Below are 17,361 nucleotides of genomic sequence, written 5' to 3' on the forward strand. Positions count from 1 at the left end.
ATAGAAAAAGAAATACTGCGTATATGAAACGTATTTAACATGAGTGTGTGTATTAATGTTTTATCGTTTTAGATATATATACAAGCACTGTATATAAAACAGTACTTGATGCGTGTCAGTATTAAAGTCATACAGGTGTGCGTGTGTGTGCGCGCGCGTGTGCAAGCGATGAATGCACGCAACTTGTCAACAGAAACGGTACAGAAAACCAAAACTAAAGACAAAAAATATAAATAGAAGTAGTGATGGTGGTGGTACCGATAATAACAATTTTATTTTCCACGAATCAGACAGTCTGGTTACACAGAGGGCAAGAGGAGTGAACGACGGATTATCACAGCTGGTGGCTACAGCCTTGAAATGGTGGTAGTGGCTGGCGGTGGTAGTTGCTAGTGGTGGTTGGTGTGGTGGTGGTGGAGGTGGTGACAATGATAGTAGCCTGGTCTGGACGTCTAAGAGGGGGGCGGGGGGTTAGTGGTGGGCGGTGACAGATGGTGTAGGAAATGAAAAAATATATATATATATAGTTGTGGAAAATGAAGTTATAAGCTGTCATTAAACTATAACATGATCCTGACGTCTTTCTTAAATTACTGACAGGTGATTTCTGTACACCCAAAGGGATGGATGTACCTCATAGACCCTAGATCATAGGGAAGGGAATGTTTTGGGGGCGGGGGTGGGGGATGGGGAAGAGGATATACTGAAGAAATAAGACAGTACAGGGAGCTATAATAGGCTAGGCCTATTGGGGCGAAATATAAAGGAGAATACATTTAATATATGGAATATATGGAAATTCGTGAATCGCTCTCACGACCTTTCAATGCTCTGACAAGACTTCAAGACAGGATCACTCCTTCACAGGTCACTCCTCACTGACTTGAACTTTCTTCCAGGACATTCTGGGGGTGGGGGGATCTTTTTTCCCTGACTAAGAGCACCAATAAACACCCAGCAGTAGGAGAGTGTACACACTGCCCTTCATACACAGAACACACACGATTACACACACATCTAGATACACATCAGAACGACAGTGATCTAAACGGTGATCTCATCGACTGAGCTACACAGTGAATAGCAAGTCTCTCTTTAGCCAACTCTATATTGTATATTTATAGTACTGATGGTGAGGCAGATTTCTTCACAGCTGGGCCCCCCCACCTGTCAAAAATCTGATTTTATTTTTCCACGTGATTTCTATAATCGGGGAATTTTTACTCGGTTCTACTTTCAAGAAATCTAAAAATGATACTTACAGTGATCTGGAAAAAGTTGACGAACTTTGCTAATCAAACTGGGTCTCATTTTTTTTTTGGATTTGACAACTTTAAAATCAAGTTACTTTAGAACAATATTGCATTATAACTGACTACTGACTACTACTTAAAATGACGTAATTGGTTTTCACATTTGGGGTATATTAAGTACACTCAAAATTAAAAAGATGCAAAAAGTAAAAAAGTAAATATAAACATGACTCAATTTTGTCTTCACGAACTCAATTGTTTAACAAAAATACATTGAAAAAAAAAACGTATACCCAAAAACTAAATACTTAACAGCTCAGAAAAGGTGCCCAGCTGCGAATCTGCTCCGCAACACGATATCAATCTACTGCTCAACTACTAGATTATTATAGCATTCCCAAACACACACACACACACACAAACGCACATACACACATACAGCTACTTTTAATATTCCTGGCGTCATTTCATAGCAACCCAAATGACGAATTACGATGAACAGTTTTAATCGTAATGAAAAAAAGGAAACCAAAAGAAATGAGCAGGTTCTATGAAATGACAGGGGCATGTATTCGAATCATGTTGATGACATAAACAATGAAACAATAGTTATCATGGGAAACTAGATTATTTTATATAGATCTCCATTTTTTTAATATAAATTTTCCTTAACTGACACACACACTATGGCAATATTACGGCACATGAAACCTCATCATCATCATTTTTCATAATCTTCAACCTTGAAAAAAATCACACATGTTTATTCTGTGGCATTTAACTTAAACTCTTCCTATATAAGGTATAAGATTCTGCCTTACACTTTTCCATATATATAGACATTTCTACATCTTTTGGGCGGGTTCGCAATAAATCATAATAAACTTAAATAAATGTTTTAAAAAAGGAAAAGATAAAACTTGGGAAAGCACTCATATAGCCCATCACACACGTTTCGCAGCCTAGGGTTTAATGGGTTTTTTTTAAACAATGAGTAAAATTAAAACCATTCCTGATGCAGTTGGTTTCATCACCACAAAACCAAAAAAAACCTTAATTTAATTAAACCTCAATTTCAACACTTCAATAGATATTTAGAAAAAACCTAAATAAATAATCTCATTAAACTCAATCGATGCATATGACTTCGCCATAATGGTAGTGGTGGTGAGATGACGTAATAGATGACGTCACCATGTACCGATGACGTAAGAGATGACGTCACCATGCACCGATGACGTCACATGCTAACACTCAATAGCCGTGATGTGCTGACTCTTAATATTAAAGATTTCCAAAATAGATTGACTCTACCCTGCCACACCCAATTTATATATATATAAGTACCCAGGTCCTCCCACCCGTCCCTGCCTCTCTGCCCTCAGTCATCTCTATGATAGAAAAATATGTTTATTTGAATTGACGTGATATAATGTACTTTCTGCATATTTTATTGCCATTTCAAAAAATTCATACAAAATTTCTATTTAAAAAAAAAATCATACACAATTGTTAACTGCTGTCACACACATGCATACAATTTCATGTGCACAGCTGTAAAAAATGGTATGGAATCATACATATATTTATATACAAAAATACATTTCAAACAAGTTAATATCAAAATGAAGACTCTCTCTCTCACACGAGGAACATATACAACAGCAGAAAATACGCGGGACTGACTTTTGATGATGGCCAATTTTTTTTATTTATTTTTTTCGGTAATTTTCATTTCATAAGAAAAAAATCCAACTTTTAATTCTTTCCCTGTGAAGGAATATTTTTTTTTTAAACATTAATTTTCATTTCATAAGAAAAAAATTCTTTTCTACTTTACGGTGACAAAAAATGTTTCAAACAATTTTTTTTTTCAAAACTCGTCAACGGCATAAACTTTAATGAATGCCCGTAGTTTTTTTTAACAAAACATCAGGATGAGAAAAAAAAAACTACTCGCATAATTTCCCTATTTCACAGAGATTTTCGTAAGGGGGAGAAGTAGGGAGGGGGGAGGGGTAATGGATTATGGGGGGAGGGGGTGGCCATGTAAAAAAAAGAAGTGAGTGACTTTCCTTCATATTTAGGCAAAGAAGAATTCTATTAAACAAACAAACAAAAACAATACCATATTCTTTTTGTCAAAACAATAGACACTGTGATCACTCTACTGATTGTGACCAATATAACCTTCAAAACGTTATTGATAATAATGATAACAATTACGAAGAATAACCAAAATCATTTTCTCAACTTGAGCTGAAAAAGGGAACAGACATAAACCGTAAGACTGGTTATTTCTGAGGTGGAAAAAAAACAAAACAAAGGAGGGGGGGTTTGAGGGGGTAAGATATTATAAGTCCTGCAATTTATGTAGGGGGGGGGCGAGGGGAGGGGAGGACTATTTCTTTTTATATATATATGAACGGCTTTCTCTCTAGTCATTATCCAAAGCGTTTTAAATCGAACATGATTTAATTCTTTACTTGAAAGAACCGAACTAAAAGTCCATTTATCTTCTGGAATAAAATACACACACATTTTTTATCATGTTTTAGATTAGGACATTTAAAAAAAAAAACTAAAGAATATACAAACCAGATGGACACACGGGAATGTCACAAAGAACTTGGTTAAGGAAATGAAACAAGAACAAACAACCGAAAGAAAAGAATGGTTGTGATAATAATTAATAATAATAATAATAATTATAATAATAATAATAATAACTTTTTTCTAAGCCTTGGCTGGACACACAACAAATGCTGGAAGATGATTCCAAAGCAAGAAAGGAAGAAGAGGAAGGCGAGAAGATGGGAAACGGGGAAAGATTAGGAAATGAGAAGGATACAAGGATGAGAAAATGAGAATGGTAGAGGGGGAAAAAGGGATATGAAGGGTATCAAGGCTTGAAAGGATGAGAACATGAGAATTTTAGGAACAGGAAAAATGAGTGGAAAGGTCTGTAGGGTAAAAGGACTAGAAAATGAGAATGGTAGGAGGAAAATAAGATGAGAAAATGAGAATGGCAAAAGGAAAAAAGGATGAGGAAATGATACTGGTAGGAGGAAAAAAAGAAGGAAAATGCGAATGTTAAAATGAAATAAATGAGGATATGAGAGTGGTAGGAGGAAAAAAGGATGAAAAATGAGAACGGTAGGAGGAAAAAAGAATGAAAAATGAGAATGTCAAAAGGAGAAAAATGAGAAAATGAGAATGGTAGGTGGAAAAAAAGGAAGATGAGAATGTCAAAAGGAGAAAAATGAGAAAATGAGAATGGTAGGAGGACAAAAGGCTGACAAAAATGAGAATGTTAAAAGGAAAAAAAATCATGAAATGAAAATGGTAGGAGGAAAAAACCGATGAAAAAATGAGAATGTTAAAAGGAAAAAAATGAGGAAATGAGAATAATAGGAGGAAAAAAGATGAGAAAATGCGAATGTTAAAAAAGAGGAAAAAAATGAGGAAATGAGAATTATAGGAGAAAAAAAGGATGACAAAAATGAGAATGTTAAAAGGCAAAAAATGAGGGAATGAGAATGGTAAGAAGAAAAAAAGGATGAAAAAATAAGAATGACAGGAGCAAAACAGGATTAGAAAGCGAGATTGGTGGGAGGAAAAAGGATGAGAAGATGAGAATGGTAAGAGAATAAAAGGATGAAAAAATTTTAATGGTAGGAGGAAAAAAGGATGAGAAACAGAAAAAGGTAGAAGGAAAAAGGATGAGACAATGAGAACTATACGAGAATAAAAGGATGAGAAGATGAGAATGGTAAGAGAATAAAAGGATGAGAAGATGAGAATGGTAAGAGGAAAAAGGATGAGAAACTGAGATGGGTAGTAGGAAAAAGGACAAAGAAAATGGGAAGTGGAAAAGAAGAAGATAAAAAAAAAGACGGGGAATGAGAAAATGAGAAAATACTAAAGGCTAAAAGAGGAAGAAGAGTTAAAGATAATGAAATGAAAAAAGGACAGAAAATGTAATCAGAAGCAAATAAAAAGAAAGTAGGATGAAAGCAATAGAATATAGAGCAAAGGATTAAAAATATAAGAGGGGACAAAATAAATGAGGGGAAACAATCGTGTCGAAGAAAGGGGAAGAGGAATGACAGAGAAGAATAAAGGGGAAAATGAGATGAAAAAAAATGAGCAAAGGAGTAAATGTGGGAAAAATGTTGAGGGTAAAAGGATGGGAAAATGAGTGGGGATAAATTACACGACTAAATTATAAGAGGTAAAAGGTAGGGAAATGATTATCATGGTGAAATGACGGAAAATGACAAAGAGGAAATTAAAGAAAAGAAATAAAAATTATTGAAAGGAAAATGGCTGGAATGTGCAGATGAAATTCACATAAGAGGTTTTTCGCTTTTAAATCTTTTTTAATTTTGTTTTTTTTTACGTAGTTTACGCTCTCTTAGAGTAAAAAAAAAGTTTACAGCGAGGAAAAAAATTAGTTTCGATAAATAAGGACTAACTTCTTATTGTAAGAAAAATAAAATGATATCAGTCACTTTACGCTAACTAGTCCCAGAAGCCACGCCCCCTTTTCCGTATAACGTTGCTGACTAGTTCATATACGAGACCGTGCTGTCATCCATTAATTCACAGTAAACGTGTTCACACTTTATAATCACACCTGTCCTCCTGAATAATGATGTTAAAAATAGCGGCCGTGAACACTTAACTGAGATCAGGGCATTAATACCTCGAACTGAATGTTAAAAAATGTTAAACACGTATGCCACAGCACTGTCAATGTTAAGGGCAACATCGTTTTCCAACATTATTTCAAATTGAAGCATATTCATCCTTTCTTTAATTTGAAACAAATATCCATGATTTTGTAACGAATATTTGTTTATTTTGTAACAATTACAAACTTGAAGGGGAGCTAATGTCTGTATGTACGTCTCCGTCCTTCCTTTCTTTGTTCGTATCTTATTTTTCCCTTTGTCTGTTCTCTTTCCTCTGTATGTCTGTCCCATTTTTCTCAGCCTCTCTATCCTTATCTCCCGGAAAATGAGTTAAAACTGGAAAATGACGAAGGCATGGGACAGAATTAACCATTAATTTCTATTTTAAACTGAAATAATTTCTGACAATATTCCTTGGTAAGATCATGGCACCAAAATCTGAACATTACTGTTCCCAGTCCCTACTGCAGTGCTAATCAATAAACAGACCTAGACTAAGTTTGTATGATTGTATGATTTTTAGACCAAGAAATTTAAGATTAAACCTTTTTACAGATATTATTAGAAAGCTATGGAACATAGTACTGATAAATGGACAGGTATACAAACATTATGCAGACCAATCAGCATCCTCATCTATAGAAAAGGGGCGTGGCTTCTGGGTCTAAATTGCATAAAGAGAATATCGTGTTAAAAAACTATCTTTCTTAGGTTTGAATCTACAAAATTAAACGGGTGAAGATACGATACAGAACTAATCATTAAGACTGACAATACAAAATCATATAGATTCAACACTGATGCATGAAAGAAAAAGTTGTCAAATTTAGCCCTGACCTTTAACTTTCAAATATAAAACTAGACAATGTTATAAATGTAAAATCAAATATGCAGCAACGACGAAAAATAGCACATGAATATTTGAAAGCCTCGTATGACCTCTGTCAGTAAAATGTAACTGAAAATCTGAAAAATACAAAACTTTTTGAATATGCAGAATCAAATCTGGATGAAACGAAAAATTTAGTTTAGAATTTTTAATTCAAAATTTTGAAGGAATGGTTTGAAAGGGTAAAAGGTAAATAAGGTACCAAACGAAAAAGTAAATGTATTAAATATCTAAAATTACAATTAAAAAAATATAAACTGAGGAACAGAAATTTTACACGATTAAAAAAACAAGAATCATTAAACCGAAAATGATACTTTAATCGAAATACGAAATAAATTTCAACTTTTACAGGATTTTATAACGACGCCCAGAAGGAGTTAAGATAAGTCCTTGAGAACGGAGAGAAAGGGGAAAAAGTATAGGATAATAATCGAAAAGGGTAGTGAAGGGAGGGGGAGAGAGAAACAAAAAAAAGATAGGCCCTGGAATAAAAGATCTACAAGTATTAAGAATTCGCAACGTCAAACTGTGGGCAGGGAAAAAAAACCAGGTGCAGTGAGAGTGACAGAGGCAATGATAATTAGTAAAGGATGTAAACACAGAGTCCTACTTTGGAAAAGGAAGGAGTTATACAGAATCCTGTCTATCTATATAGCAACTTCTATACTTGGGATGATAATAACTCTTCCTACTGAAACTTCTTAAGAAGCCTCGATTATTTCTAAACATTCTTCTCCTACTGATAAACTGTGATGCGTATCTAAAGTTCTCTTATATACAAAAACTTAAAACTAGTTTCCCGGGTTGTAAATTAATAGACTTCTGCTTTATCATATGGTGAATTAACGTGGCTTGTTTAAAGGAACATAATTGTCAAATAATTTTGAATTATCAACAAAATAATCATAGGGCGTTACCTGCATCCCTATATAAGTGAAAAAAAAAATCAATAACACATTTGTTCCACTAAAATATCCCAGTGATACAATATGAAAGAGGATAATACTTGTTAGAAAATAACCTGAAGTAAGGAGCCCCAGATATTTTATTTATTTTATTCCTGAAGATATGACAAGAAAAAGATGAAAAACACACCATTTGAGAACCCCCAAAGAGAGTTTTTTTTTAATAAGAGAAGAAATATAGAGGGTCTTAAGGCACATCTCTGACAATGCCAAAAAAATGGCTAATAGAATCATCAAGGTCATCATATGCTTTTAATAGCCAATTCATTCAACAAACTCGTCATAACATTGACATTTCCTTGAGCTAATGCAAAATTTTTCAGTTTCTGATATGCGAAGGCATACATCAGTCTTTACTGCCAATTCACACATTTTTTACAAAATTTTACAAAATTTACAGAGAATCATAACGAAGGGTGTTCGCCAGGATGTGACATTGGGCCCCCAAAAATTGTAAACCATAAATTTTTTTTTTATTATTTGTGTGATTTCATAGAGAGACGTACAACAGTATTATAATTAAATATCCTACATCTTTCCTTCTTTTATTTTGGGGTAAAATGTATATTACTGAGACGAGAAAAGCTCCACGGAATCAAAAGAGAGAAAAGAGGAATAAATAAATAAAAAATATGCTTCACATTACCTCTCGGTATACTCGTCCTTCTGGGCGAAGCTCTGGACGCTGGAGTCCTCGATGATGAACTTGACCCTCTGGTAGAAGGAGGCCGTCACCGCCGGCGGCTGCTTCCGGAGGAGGACCTCGACGGGGTCGCTCGACACCATGCACATGACGTGGTCCGCGCAGGCCGGGGTCGAGCAGCACTCGGAGTCGGAGCAGTCGACCAGGCCATCTGGCGGAGGCAGGAAAGAAGTGTCTGCATCAGTGGAAAGTATTTTTTTAATCATTATTTTTTTTTATTTTCTCGTATATTTTAAGATGAAACTTTTTATCCAGAGGATATTTGGAAAAAAAGGAAAAAACACACATAAATATACATATATATAAGCTTGATCACAAAGAATAACAAGACCGCATTTAAACAAGCTTCCAAGGACTAACTAGCGATGGGAACAGTTAGTCCTTGAAAAACTAATTTTTGCGGATAAATTCTGTTACATACCATCCTATTTCAATGAGATGCTGTTATTCGTTGTTTGTATAATGTGTAGTGACTCATTCATACGTTGACTCTCAGTTTGCAAATAAAGTTTTTATGCAGCAAAATCTCACAGCATTGGCTAACATAGAAGCCTCATTAGCAGTGCTTTAAACTTTTGACACACACACACAAACACACACACACACACACCACACACACACACACACACACACACATATATATATATATATATATATATATATATATATATATATATATAATGTAATATATATAATATATTAATGCTTTTTTTTCCGGGGTTGAAGCACGCTAATGGGGCTGCTCTGTGAGCCAAAATTGTGAGGGTTTTTTGCATAAAAAGTTCGTTTACAATCTAAAAGTCAACGTATGAATGTCACTACAGATTCTCTTATCTGTATTCTGAAGCCATCCTTTGTTAGGGGGACGCGGCTTCAAGGTGAAAATATAATACAATAGAAACCCACATTACCATTAGGAAAGTCTACTGCAATGTTACTAAATTGAGACGCATTTTTATCCAACCATCATTTCCAAAAATCTTAAGAAACCTCCAAGTTTTCTAAACGACTATCGAATTCAGATTATAAACAACCGTTCTTTTATTAAAGAAGTGTTAATCCCCAAAGAAAGTTACACCTAAGTAAATACTTACACCCAAACAAAGATGGAATACCAGCCCCCCCCCCCCCCCCCCCACAACCCCCAAACCCCAAGACTGCTGAATATCACTAAGAAAATGCATCGGTGTATCTCGCTATTTTTACTTCTCTCTCTCTCTCTCTCTCTCTCTCTCTCTCTCTCTCTCTCTCTTGTGGTCGTCGTGGAAACGAACGCCAAATATTTCAGTCACGAATGCAACACGAATGAAACATCCCGCTCTTCTCTCTCTCTCTCTCTCTCTCTCCAGAGAGATCAAAGACATTAGAGAAAAGAAAACGGGAAACGAAAAAGAAAACGGAAAAAATAAGAGGGGAAACCATGAAAGGAGGAGGCTGGTGGGGAAGATACTCCCTCCTCCGCTGAGATATGAAAGGGGAAATATAAAAGGTAAGTTACGAATACTTGAAGGCCTGGCCTTGCTGTGTGTGTGTGTGTGTGTGTGTGTGTGTGTGTGTGTGTGTAAGGATCCACTTCCAAACTCCTACTCATGGATGTTAAACAAATAACTAGATTTCGAATTGAATTTCAATGTCGTCCATTGATACTGTAAATTCATATATCATTATAATAAATGGTAAACAGTCAAAAAGACTTTGGTGGAAATAATCATAAATAAATTATCAATGAGAACGATATTATAGCCAGACCTAAAATCAGATTAAGTAATTAAAAATAAAATAGTTAATGACAACCATAATAATCATGTTACAATGATATCAAGGGAATTGTAAAATAGATAATAATGATAATTAATGAGATTAGGTAGTTGGGCATAAAAAATATTGCACAATACATAAGATATTCTGCAACAATATCAGGTTTCCGGATTAATTTTGAATAAAAGTTGATGTCACAACTGAAATTAATTATTTTTGGAACAAAGAAAGTCTGAGAGAGAGAGAGAGAGAGAGAGAGAGAGAGAGAGAGAGAGAGAGAGAGAGAGAGAGAGAGAGTCTACTTGCGAACTATTTTGTGTTAGCGAGCGCAATATGTCCGAGTTCGTGTATGAGAGAGAGAGAGAGAGAGAGAAAGGAGAATCCTTTTAAAAAACATCGTTTTACCCAGAGAGAGAGAGAGAGAGAGAGAGAGAAAATTCTCTTTTAAAAAACATGGTTTTACCCAGAGAGAGAGAGAGAGAGATGCGGATCCTCTTTTAAAAACATCCTTTTATCCAGAGAGAGAGAGAGAGAGAGAGAGAGAGAGAGAGAGAGAGAGAGAGAGAACGAATACTCTTTTAAAAACATCGCTTTACCCACAGAGAGAGAGAGAGAGACGCAAATTCTTTTAAAACACATGGTTTTGCCCACAGAGAGAGAGAGAGAGAGAGAGAGAGAGAGAGATACTTCTTCGCGTAGCCACGGGGAGATATTTCCAAAGGGGTCTCCCCACCTCCCCTCCTTTCAAAAGCCCGACTAATAGATTTCTTTGACGTCAGCGGAGAGGAAATAAGAAAATTACAGATTTGAGGAGAGGGGACTTATTGGCCGGTCGGTCGACGTTGACGCCGACGCCGACGGTCGAGTGGAGTCATCGATTTGTAATAGCGTCGATCTATGGTTGGACATCATAGGGAAGAGTTTAGGAGGGGGGGGGGGGAGGAGAAGAGGATGGTGGAGAGGAGGGTGGGGGGAAGGAGGCAGTAATGGGGTCCGTCGAATTACCTAATTACTTTTATTTGGAGGGGGAGGGGGGAACCGCACATGAGGGATGAAAAGAGATCCCCAAAACCCCTGACGAGATGTTTATTTATGTTTGGTGTGGCTGGTGGTGCTATTGAAGCGATGGGGGATTGTCTAGCACGCATGTCTTTAAGCATTTATGTATGTTGTAAATATATGTTAAATATATATAATATTATATTTATATAATATTAGTATCTATAATATAATATTATCTTATCTAATCTATATATCTATATAGATGCATGTGTTTGTGGATGCATCGAATCCATGTTATCTTCACGAACTTTGAACGTCTTTTCTTTCCATTTAAAAACTGTTCTTAGCACCTTTAATATAATTAGCGTCTCCGAGCTGTATTCCTTATCGAGTTTTGAACTTGAAGAAATAAGAACAGCCTAAAGGAACTGGCTAATTATTATGAAAAAAAAGCGTTTTAATATTGAAAAAAAATATGTATACACTTCAAGAGTAAGAAATCTTCTGCCCCCTACTTCTTCACCCACAGAGAGAGAGAGAGAGAGCGAGAGAGAGAGAGAGAGACGAAGAATAGAGAGATTTGAGAGAGAGAGAGAGAGAGAGAGAGAGAGAGAAGGATAAGAGAGAGAGTTTGTGTATGTTAGTCGGTGAAGGAACGTAACGTTTAATATTAAAAAAAAAATTAATTAAAAAAAATGCGCTCAGAAATTTTTCTGCCCTACTTCTCAAACCCAAGAGAGCGAGAGAGAGAGAGAGAGAGAGAGAGAGAGAGAGATGGAATGTAACATAGATATTTGTGTATATTTATCTGTATAAAGTTAAGAAGCGGAAAGAGAAAAGTCATGCGATTTGGCAGTTACATAGCATGAGAGAGAGAGAGAGAGAGAGAGAGAGAGAGAGGAGAGAGAGAGAGAGAGAGAGAGAGATCACATTCGTATCCTCTGACGTGACATCTCAGACTGATACAAGAGAAAGCAACGGACCCTGAATGTCTGGCTCGACCAGAGAGCGCAAGAATTCATGCATTGGGCAACACCATGCATTGCCTGGTTTTGCATTGGGGTTGACAAACAAAACGAGACAAGATAAGGAATGTTTTTGCTGAGAGAGAGAGAGAGAGAGAGAGAGAGAGAGAGAGAGAGAGAGAGAGAGAGAGAGAGGTCAAACCTTTCTTACTTTCAATTTCTTCTAAACAATGCATGGGGGGAAATGAAACAGATTAAAGTATGCTGTCTGACTAATCCAAAACTGAATTAAATTTGATTCAAGATTACTTTTGAGAATTCTCTCTGTCTCTCTGTCTCTCTCTCTCTTTCATACATACTTACCAACTAATAAACCCATACACTGACAAATATACATATACACACAATGCGTATATCACACAGTGCTTGTATTTGCAAGTAACATCAAGAGATTTTACATAAACTAAAACACCCCCGTAAAGTTATCACATCTTTTCCAGCTGTGTATTTCCGAGAGAGAGAGAGAGAGAGAGAGAGAGAGAGAGAGAGAGAGAGAGAGAGAGAGAGAGAGAGAGGAGCGGCTTCTCCTCTCCCTCCTCTCAGGTGATTTCTCTGGAGGGGGGAAGAAGTCCAAATTGAAGGACGACAGACAGTTTTTGGCTCTAATGCTTCTCTCTTGCTGTTCCTTTCCAAGAGGCCTTCATCAATCTACCTGTGTGTGTGTGTGTGTGTGTGTGTACGAGGATCAGTGTGACAGCCTCAGGTACGTACACAGGGGGACTGAACTTTCGTGGTATATATCAGGGTGGAGAAATAGAGGCCAGGTACACAGACTAAGGAACGATGTAGTAGGACCTGTGTCATGAAGACTGATACGTTTATGTTATGTATATGCATATATATACATACACACACATATATGCATAAATGTATATATATATGTATATATGTAATTTTTTTCCTTCATCATACACTTTTTTCCTCTTTGCAAAGGTGGCACCTATGGACAAAGCCCTTCTATTCTAACAAGTCTCTTTGGGGGGGGGGTTATCTAGTATAATACTGCAGGCAATCTTTTTCCTCTTCTTCCTTTAAACACCGAAATGGTCCTGCCAAAATCTAACTCAAGGGTGCAAAGACTCATTAGCTCTCTGCTCTACCAGAAAGTTACGGCATCAACGTTTCCGAGGGGGGGGGGGGGGGGGGGGGGGAGGGGGGGGTGGGGGGGGGGGGGGGGGGGGGCAGATGAGCCCCTTGTCCTAGCGCAAGTTGAAGAATGTTTGTTGAAAGAGAAAGCTAATAACTTCATGAGGGTAAATGAAAACCCGGAAGAATGAGCAATGAGCATTAATATAGACTACAAGATTGGCAGCGGCTGACTGCCATAATTATTTGGAAATATCTAAGACAGGAGGACAGGCGACTCATTGGATACGACAAAAATAAACCTGCTGAAATAAGAGAGAGAGAGAGAGAGAGAGAGAGAGAGTCATTCGTATTGTAAGACTATATTGTCGACAACTGCTTTATCAGTAAGGCTTGCATCCAGCTCACGCGAATTTTACAGGCCACTGCTCGATGCAATCTTTTGTCCAACGATTGACCAGCCAGGAAGCAAGCAAGCAAGCAAGCAAGCAAGCAAGCAAGCTCCCCTCACTTACACAAGCATGACTGACGCACGTTCTCAATCTTCATTGTCCTTTATTCCAACACAATCCCTTTCTGTTCAGGTATATCAGAAAGATTTGATGATGAAACACTCTCCCAATCAGTGCATCGTCTCCCATAGGGATTAAATGGTAAACAAACAGTTCCTCTTCTTCCTCGATCGCCAATTGTGAGATTTCAGGTCAACCGAGAAGCAGAATCTGCTATAAAAAATGAATCATTTGGGTGCGCGAAGTCTCGTTCGTTTGATCTACAGCGAGAGAGAGAGAGAGAGAGAGAGAGAGAGAGAGAGAGAGAGATTCAAAACTGTATGCAGCAAGCATGGAATTGATTTTTTAACGCTAGACGAACTCTTGATAAAAAAGTGCATGAGAGAGAGAGAGAGAGAGAGAGAGAGAGAGAGAGAGAGAGAGAGAGAGAGAGAGAATCAACGATCAAAGTCCACGGTGCAAAGCATCACTCCAAATGAAAAAGAGGAAGAAATACTCTATACCGTGAGTGTGTGTGTGTGTGTATGAGAGAGAGAGAGAGAGAGAGAGAGAGAGAGAGAGAGAGAGTTATCAACAATCAAGGTTGACGGTCCTCTATACTCTGTGGCCATATTCCCTCCAATGACAACTTGGGGATGGTCTATATATATATTCCCCCAAACCCACCAACCGATATTGGACGCTATTTACTTATCACCGACAAGTCATAGAATCATTGACGATTTCCGCCGGCCAAGCTGTCATAGATATGGAGGATCCGTATCGACAGCACTTCTACCCCTTATCACTGATTCATAGAAGTACATGGAGTGATAAATCTGTTTATCGGGAGAGAGAGAGAGATAGAGAGAGAGAGAGAGAGAGATAAATGGTCTGACTCCAAGATGTGACTGACGGTTAACTGATGAGAATCCGCGTTATGGCTTCCAACTTCTCCCGCTAGAGGGGCGGTCATTTCTGCATCTTTCATAACGATATGGGACTCGACAGATAAAAAAAAATCTGGTATAGATTGGTGTCAGCATATAAGCTGTGTGTATGTATAAATACACACACACACACACACACACACACATATATATATATATATATATATATATATAATATATATATATATAGATATATATATATATATATATATATATATATTAATATATATATCTATATATATATATATTATATATATATATATATATATATATATATATATATATATATATATGGATATTTGTATGCTTAGCTACAAATGTCCTTCAATATCCACTTCGCTCTACCTCGGAATTAATATATTTTCATATGTTAGCCGAAGGGGAATTTTTTTAGCTGATAATAATTTCGTCTTCTCGTGGATTCGAACCAGCGCACAGAGGAGAAATCAGGGCTTCAGTGACGTCTTTACCGACTCGGCCAGCAATTTAAGGTAAGACCATCATTAAGTCAGCTTAAAAGAGAGTTTGAAGTTTTATTATTATCATTGAGAAATACAGGTCAAGGTGAAGGTCACAGAAAAAATCCCCAAGTAGATGGCCACACGTATCATATCCATATATCGTGAGTATATTGTCAATATACATCGGCATTAATCATCGCTTTCATTTGCAATTTTATTGAAGACAAACGTCCTGCAAAACGGCAACATTCACCCCAGGTCGAGGTGAACTTCTCATCACACGTTATTCTGTATCTAGACGTCAAACAAACTCTTAAAAAACAATGGGATTTCCATTTACGATCAAAGCCACAATCAAGATTGAATATCCCTTGTGATCTTAATATTTATTACCAACGAAACGACACTGTAGACAAAAAAAAGGCGTATTGCTTTCCTAACGAAGGTCGTCCATTTTGGCTATAACAAAAGTTTCAAAAGGTGAAGGTTATCCCTCGGGGAAAAGGTGCTGGTGACCTTCAGTCTACAGCCTCACCGTGAAAAGATCTATGAAAGGTTGATCATAAGAGGAAAATGTTGATTTTGTTATATACAATAAATTCTTCTATAATAATAATAATAATAATAAAATAAAAATGATGATGATGATGATTGATTATTATTACAGCTTCACCGACCAGGTGAAGATTTCGTGGCAAAGAGTGATGATCTTACGAACGAAAAAGTTGATTTTTTGTACAGGATAAATTCAGCTTTGTAATAACAATAATAATAGTTAATAATAATTTCTGATTATTATTATTATTATTATATTAGTGAGTTATTAATTACGGCCTTCCACCGACCGTTGAAACAGATTTGTGCAACGAATGATTGAATTCTTCTGAAGAAGATGTGATTTTTACACGATAAATTCAGCTGTTAATAATAATTAATAATAAAATAAATAATCTTCTTATTTATTATTATGACAGCTTCACCCACCGTGAAAGCTTTGTGCAACAATTTGGATGATACTTAACGAAAACGTGATTTTTTACACGATAAATTCAGCTGTAATAATAATAATAATAATAATAATAATAATAATAATAATAATAATAATGACGGAAATAACATCTTCTCCCATAGTAGGAAGTGCAATACGAAAAATGAAATTAAAAACCATAAACCACATAGCAAGTGAATGCCCGGCACTTGCACAGAACCAGTACAAAAGAGGCATGATTCAGTGGCAAAAGCCCTCCACTGGAGCCTGTGCAAGAAACATCAGCTACCTTGCAGTAATAAGTGGTACGAGCACCAACCTGAGGGAGTGATAGAAAAACGATCAGGCAAAGATCCTCTGGGACTATGGTATCAGAACGGATAGGGTGATACGTGCAAACAGACCAGACGTGACGTTGATTGACAAAGTCAAGAAGAAAGTATCACTCATTGATGTCGCAATACATGGGACACCAGAGTTGAAGAGAAAGAGAGGGAAAAAATGGATAAGTATCAAGATCTGAAAATAAAATAAGAAGGATATGGGATATGCCAGTGGAAATCGTACCCATAATCATAGAGCACTAGGCACGATCCCAAGATCCCTGAAAAGGAATCTAGAAAAACTAGAGGCTGAAGTAGCTCCAGACTCATGCAGAAGAGTGTGATCCTAGAAACGGCACACATAGTAAAGAAGAGTGATGGAACTCCTAAGGAGGCAGGATGCAAACCCGGAACCCCACACTATAAATAACCACCCACCCCAGTCGAATTGGAGGACTGTGATAGAGCAAAAAAAAAAAAAAAAAAAAAAAAAAAAAAAAAAAAAAAAAATAATAATAATAATAATAATAATCTTGATTATTATTATTATTATTATATTATTATTATTATTATTACACCTTCACCCACCGTGAAAGATTTGTACATGTGTTATGATCTTGAGAAGAAAATGTGATTTTGTACATAAATTATTATTACTAATTATTATCATTATTGAGAAAACGAGCCCTCTTCATATGGAACAACACTACAGGAGCCACTGACTTGAAATTCAAGCTTCCAAAGGACACATGGTGTTCATTTGGAAG

At 36.5% G+C, this 17,361-nt stretch overlaps 1 protein-coding gene across 1 annotated transcript in view; it reads right to left on the reverse strand.

Moving 5' to 3' along the window:
* Positions 1–17,361, reverse strand: part of LOC135196708 (teneurin-a-like) — a 238,849-nt gene that overhangs the window by 146,159 nt on the left and 75,329 nt on the right. Inside the window, exon 6 of the mRNA XM_064223541.1 lies at positions 8,454–8,661. Coding sequence (XP_064079611.1) covers positions 8,454–8,661 — 208 coding nt within the window. The remainder of the gene's footprint in view (positions 1–8,453; positions 8,662–17,361) is intronic.

Source organism: Macrobrachium nipponense, chromosome 18 (assembly GCF_015104395.2).
Source record: "Macrobrachium nipponense isolate FS-2020 chromosome 18, ASM1510439v2, whole genome shotgun sequence".
NCBI lineage: Eukaryota > Metazoa > Arthropoda > Malacostraca > Decapoda > Palaemonidae > Macrobrachium > Macrobrachium nipponense.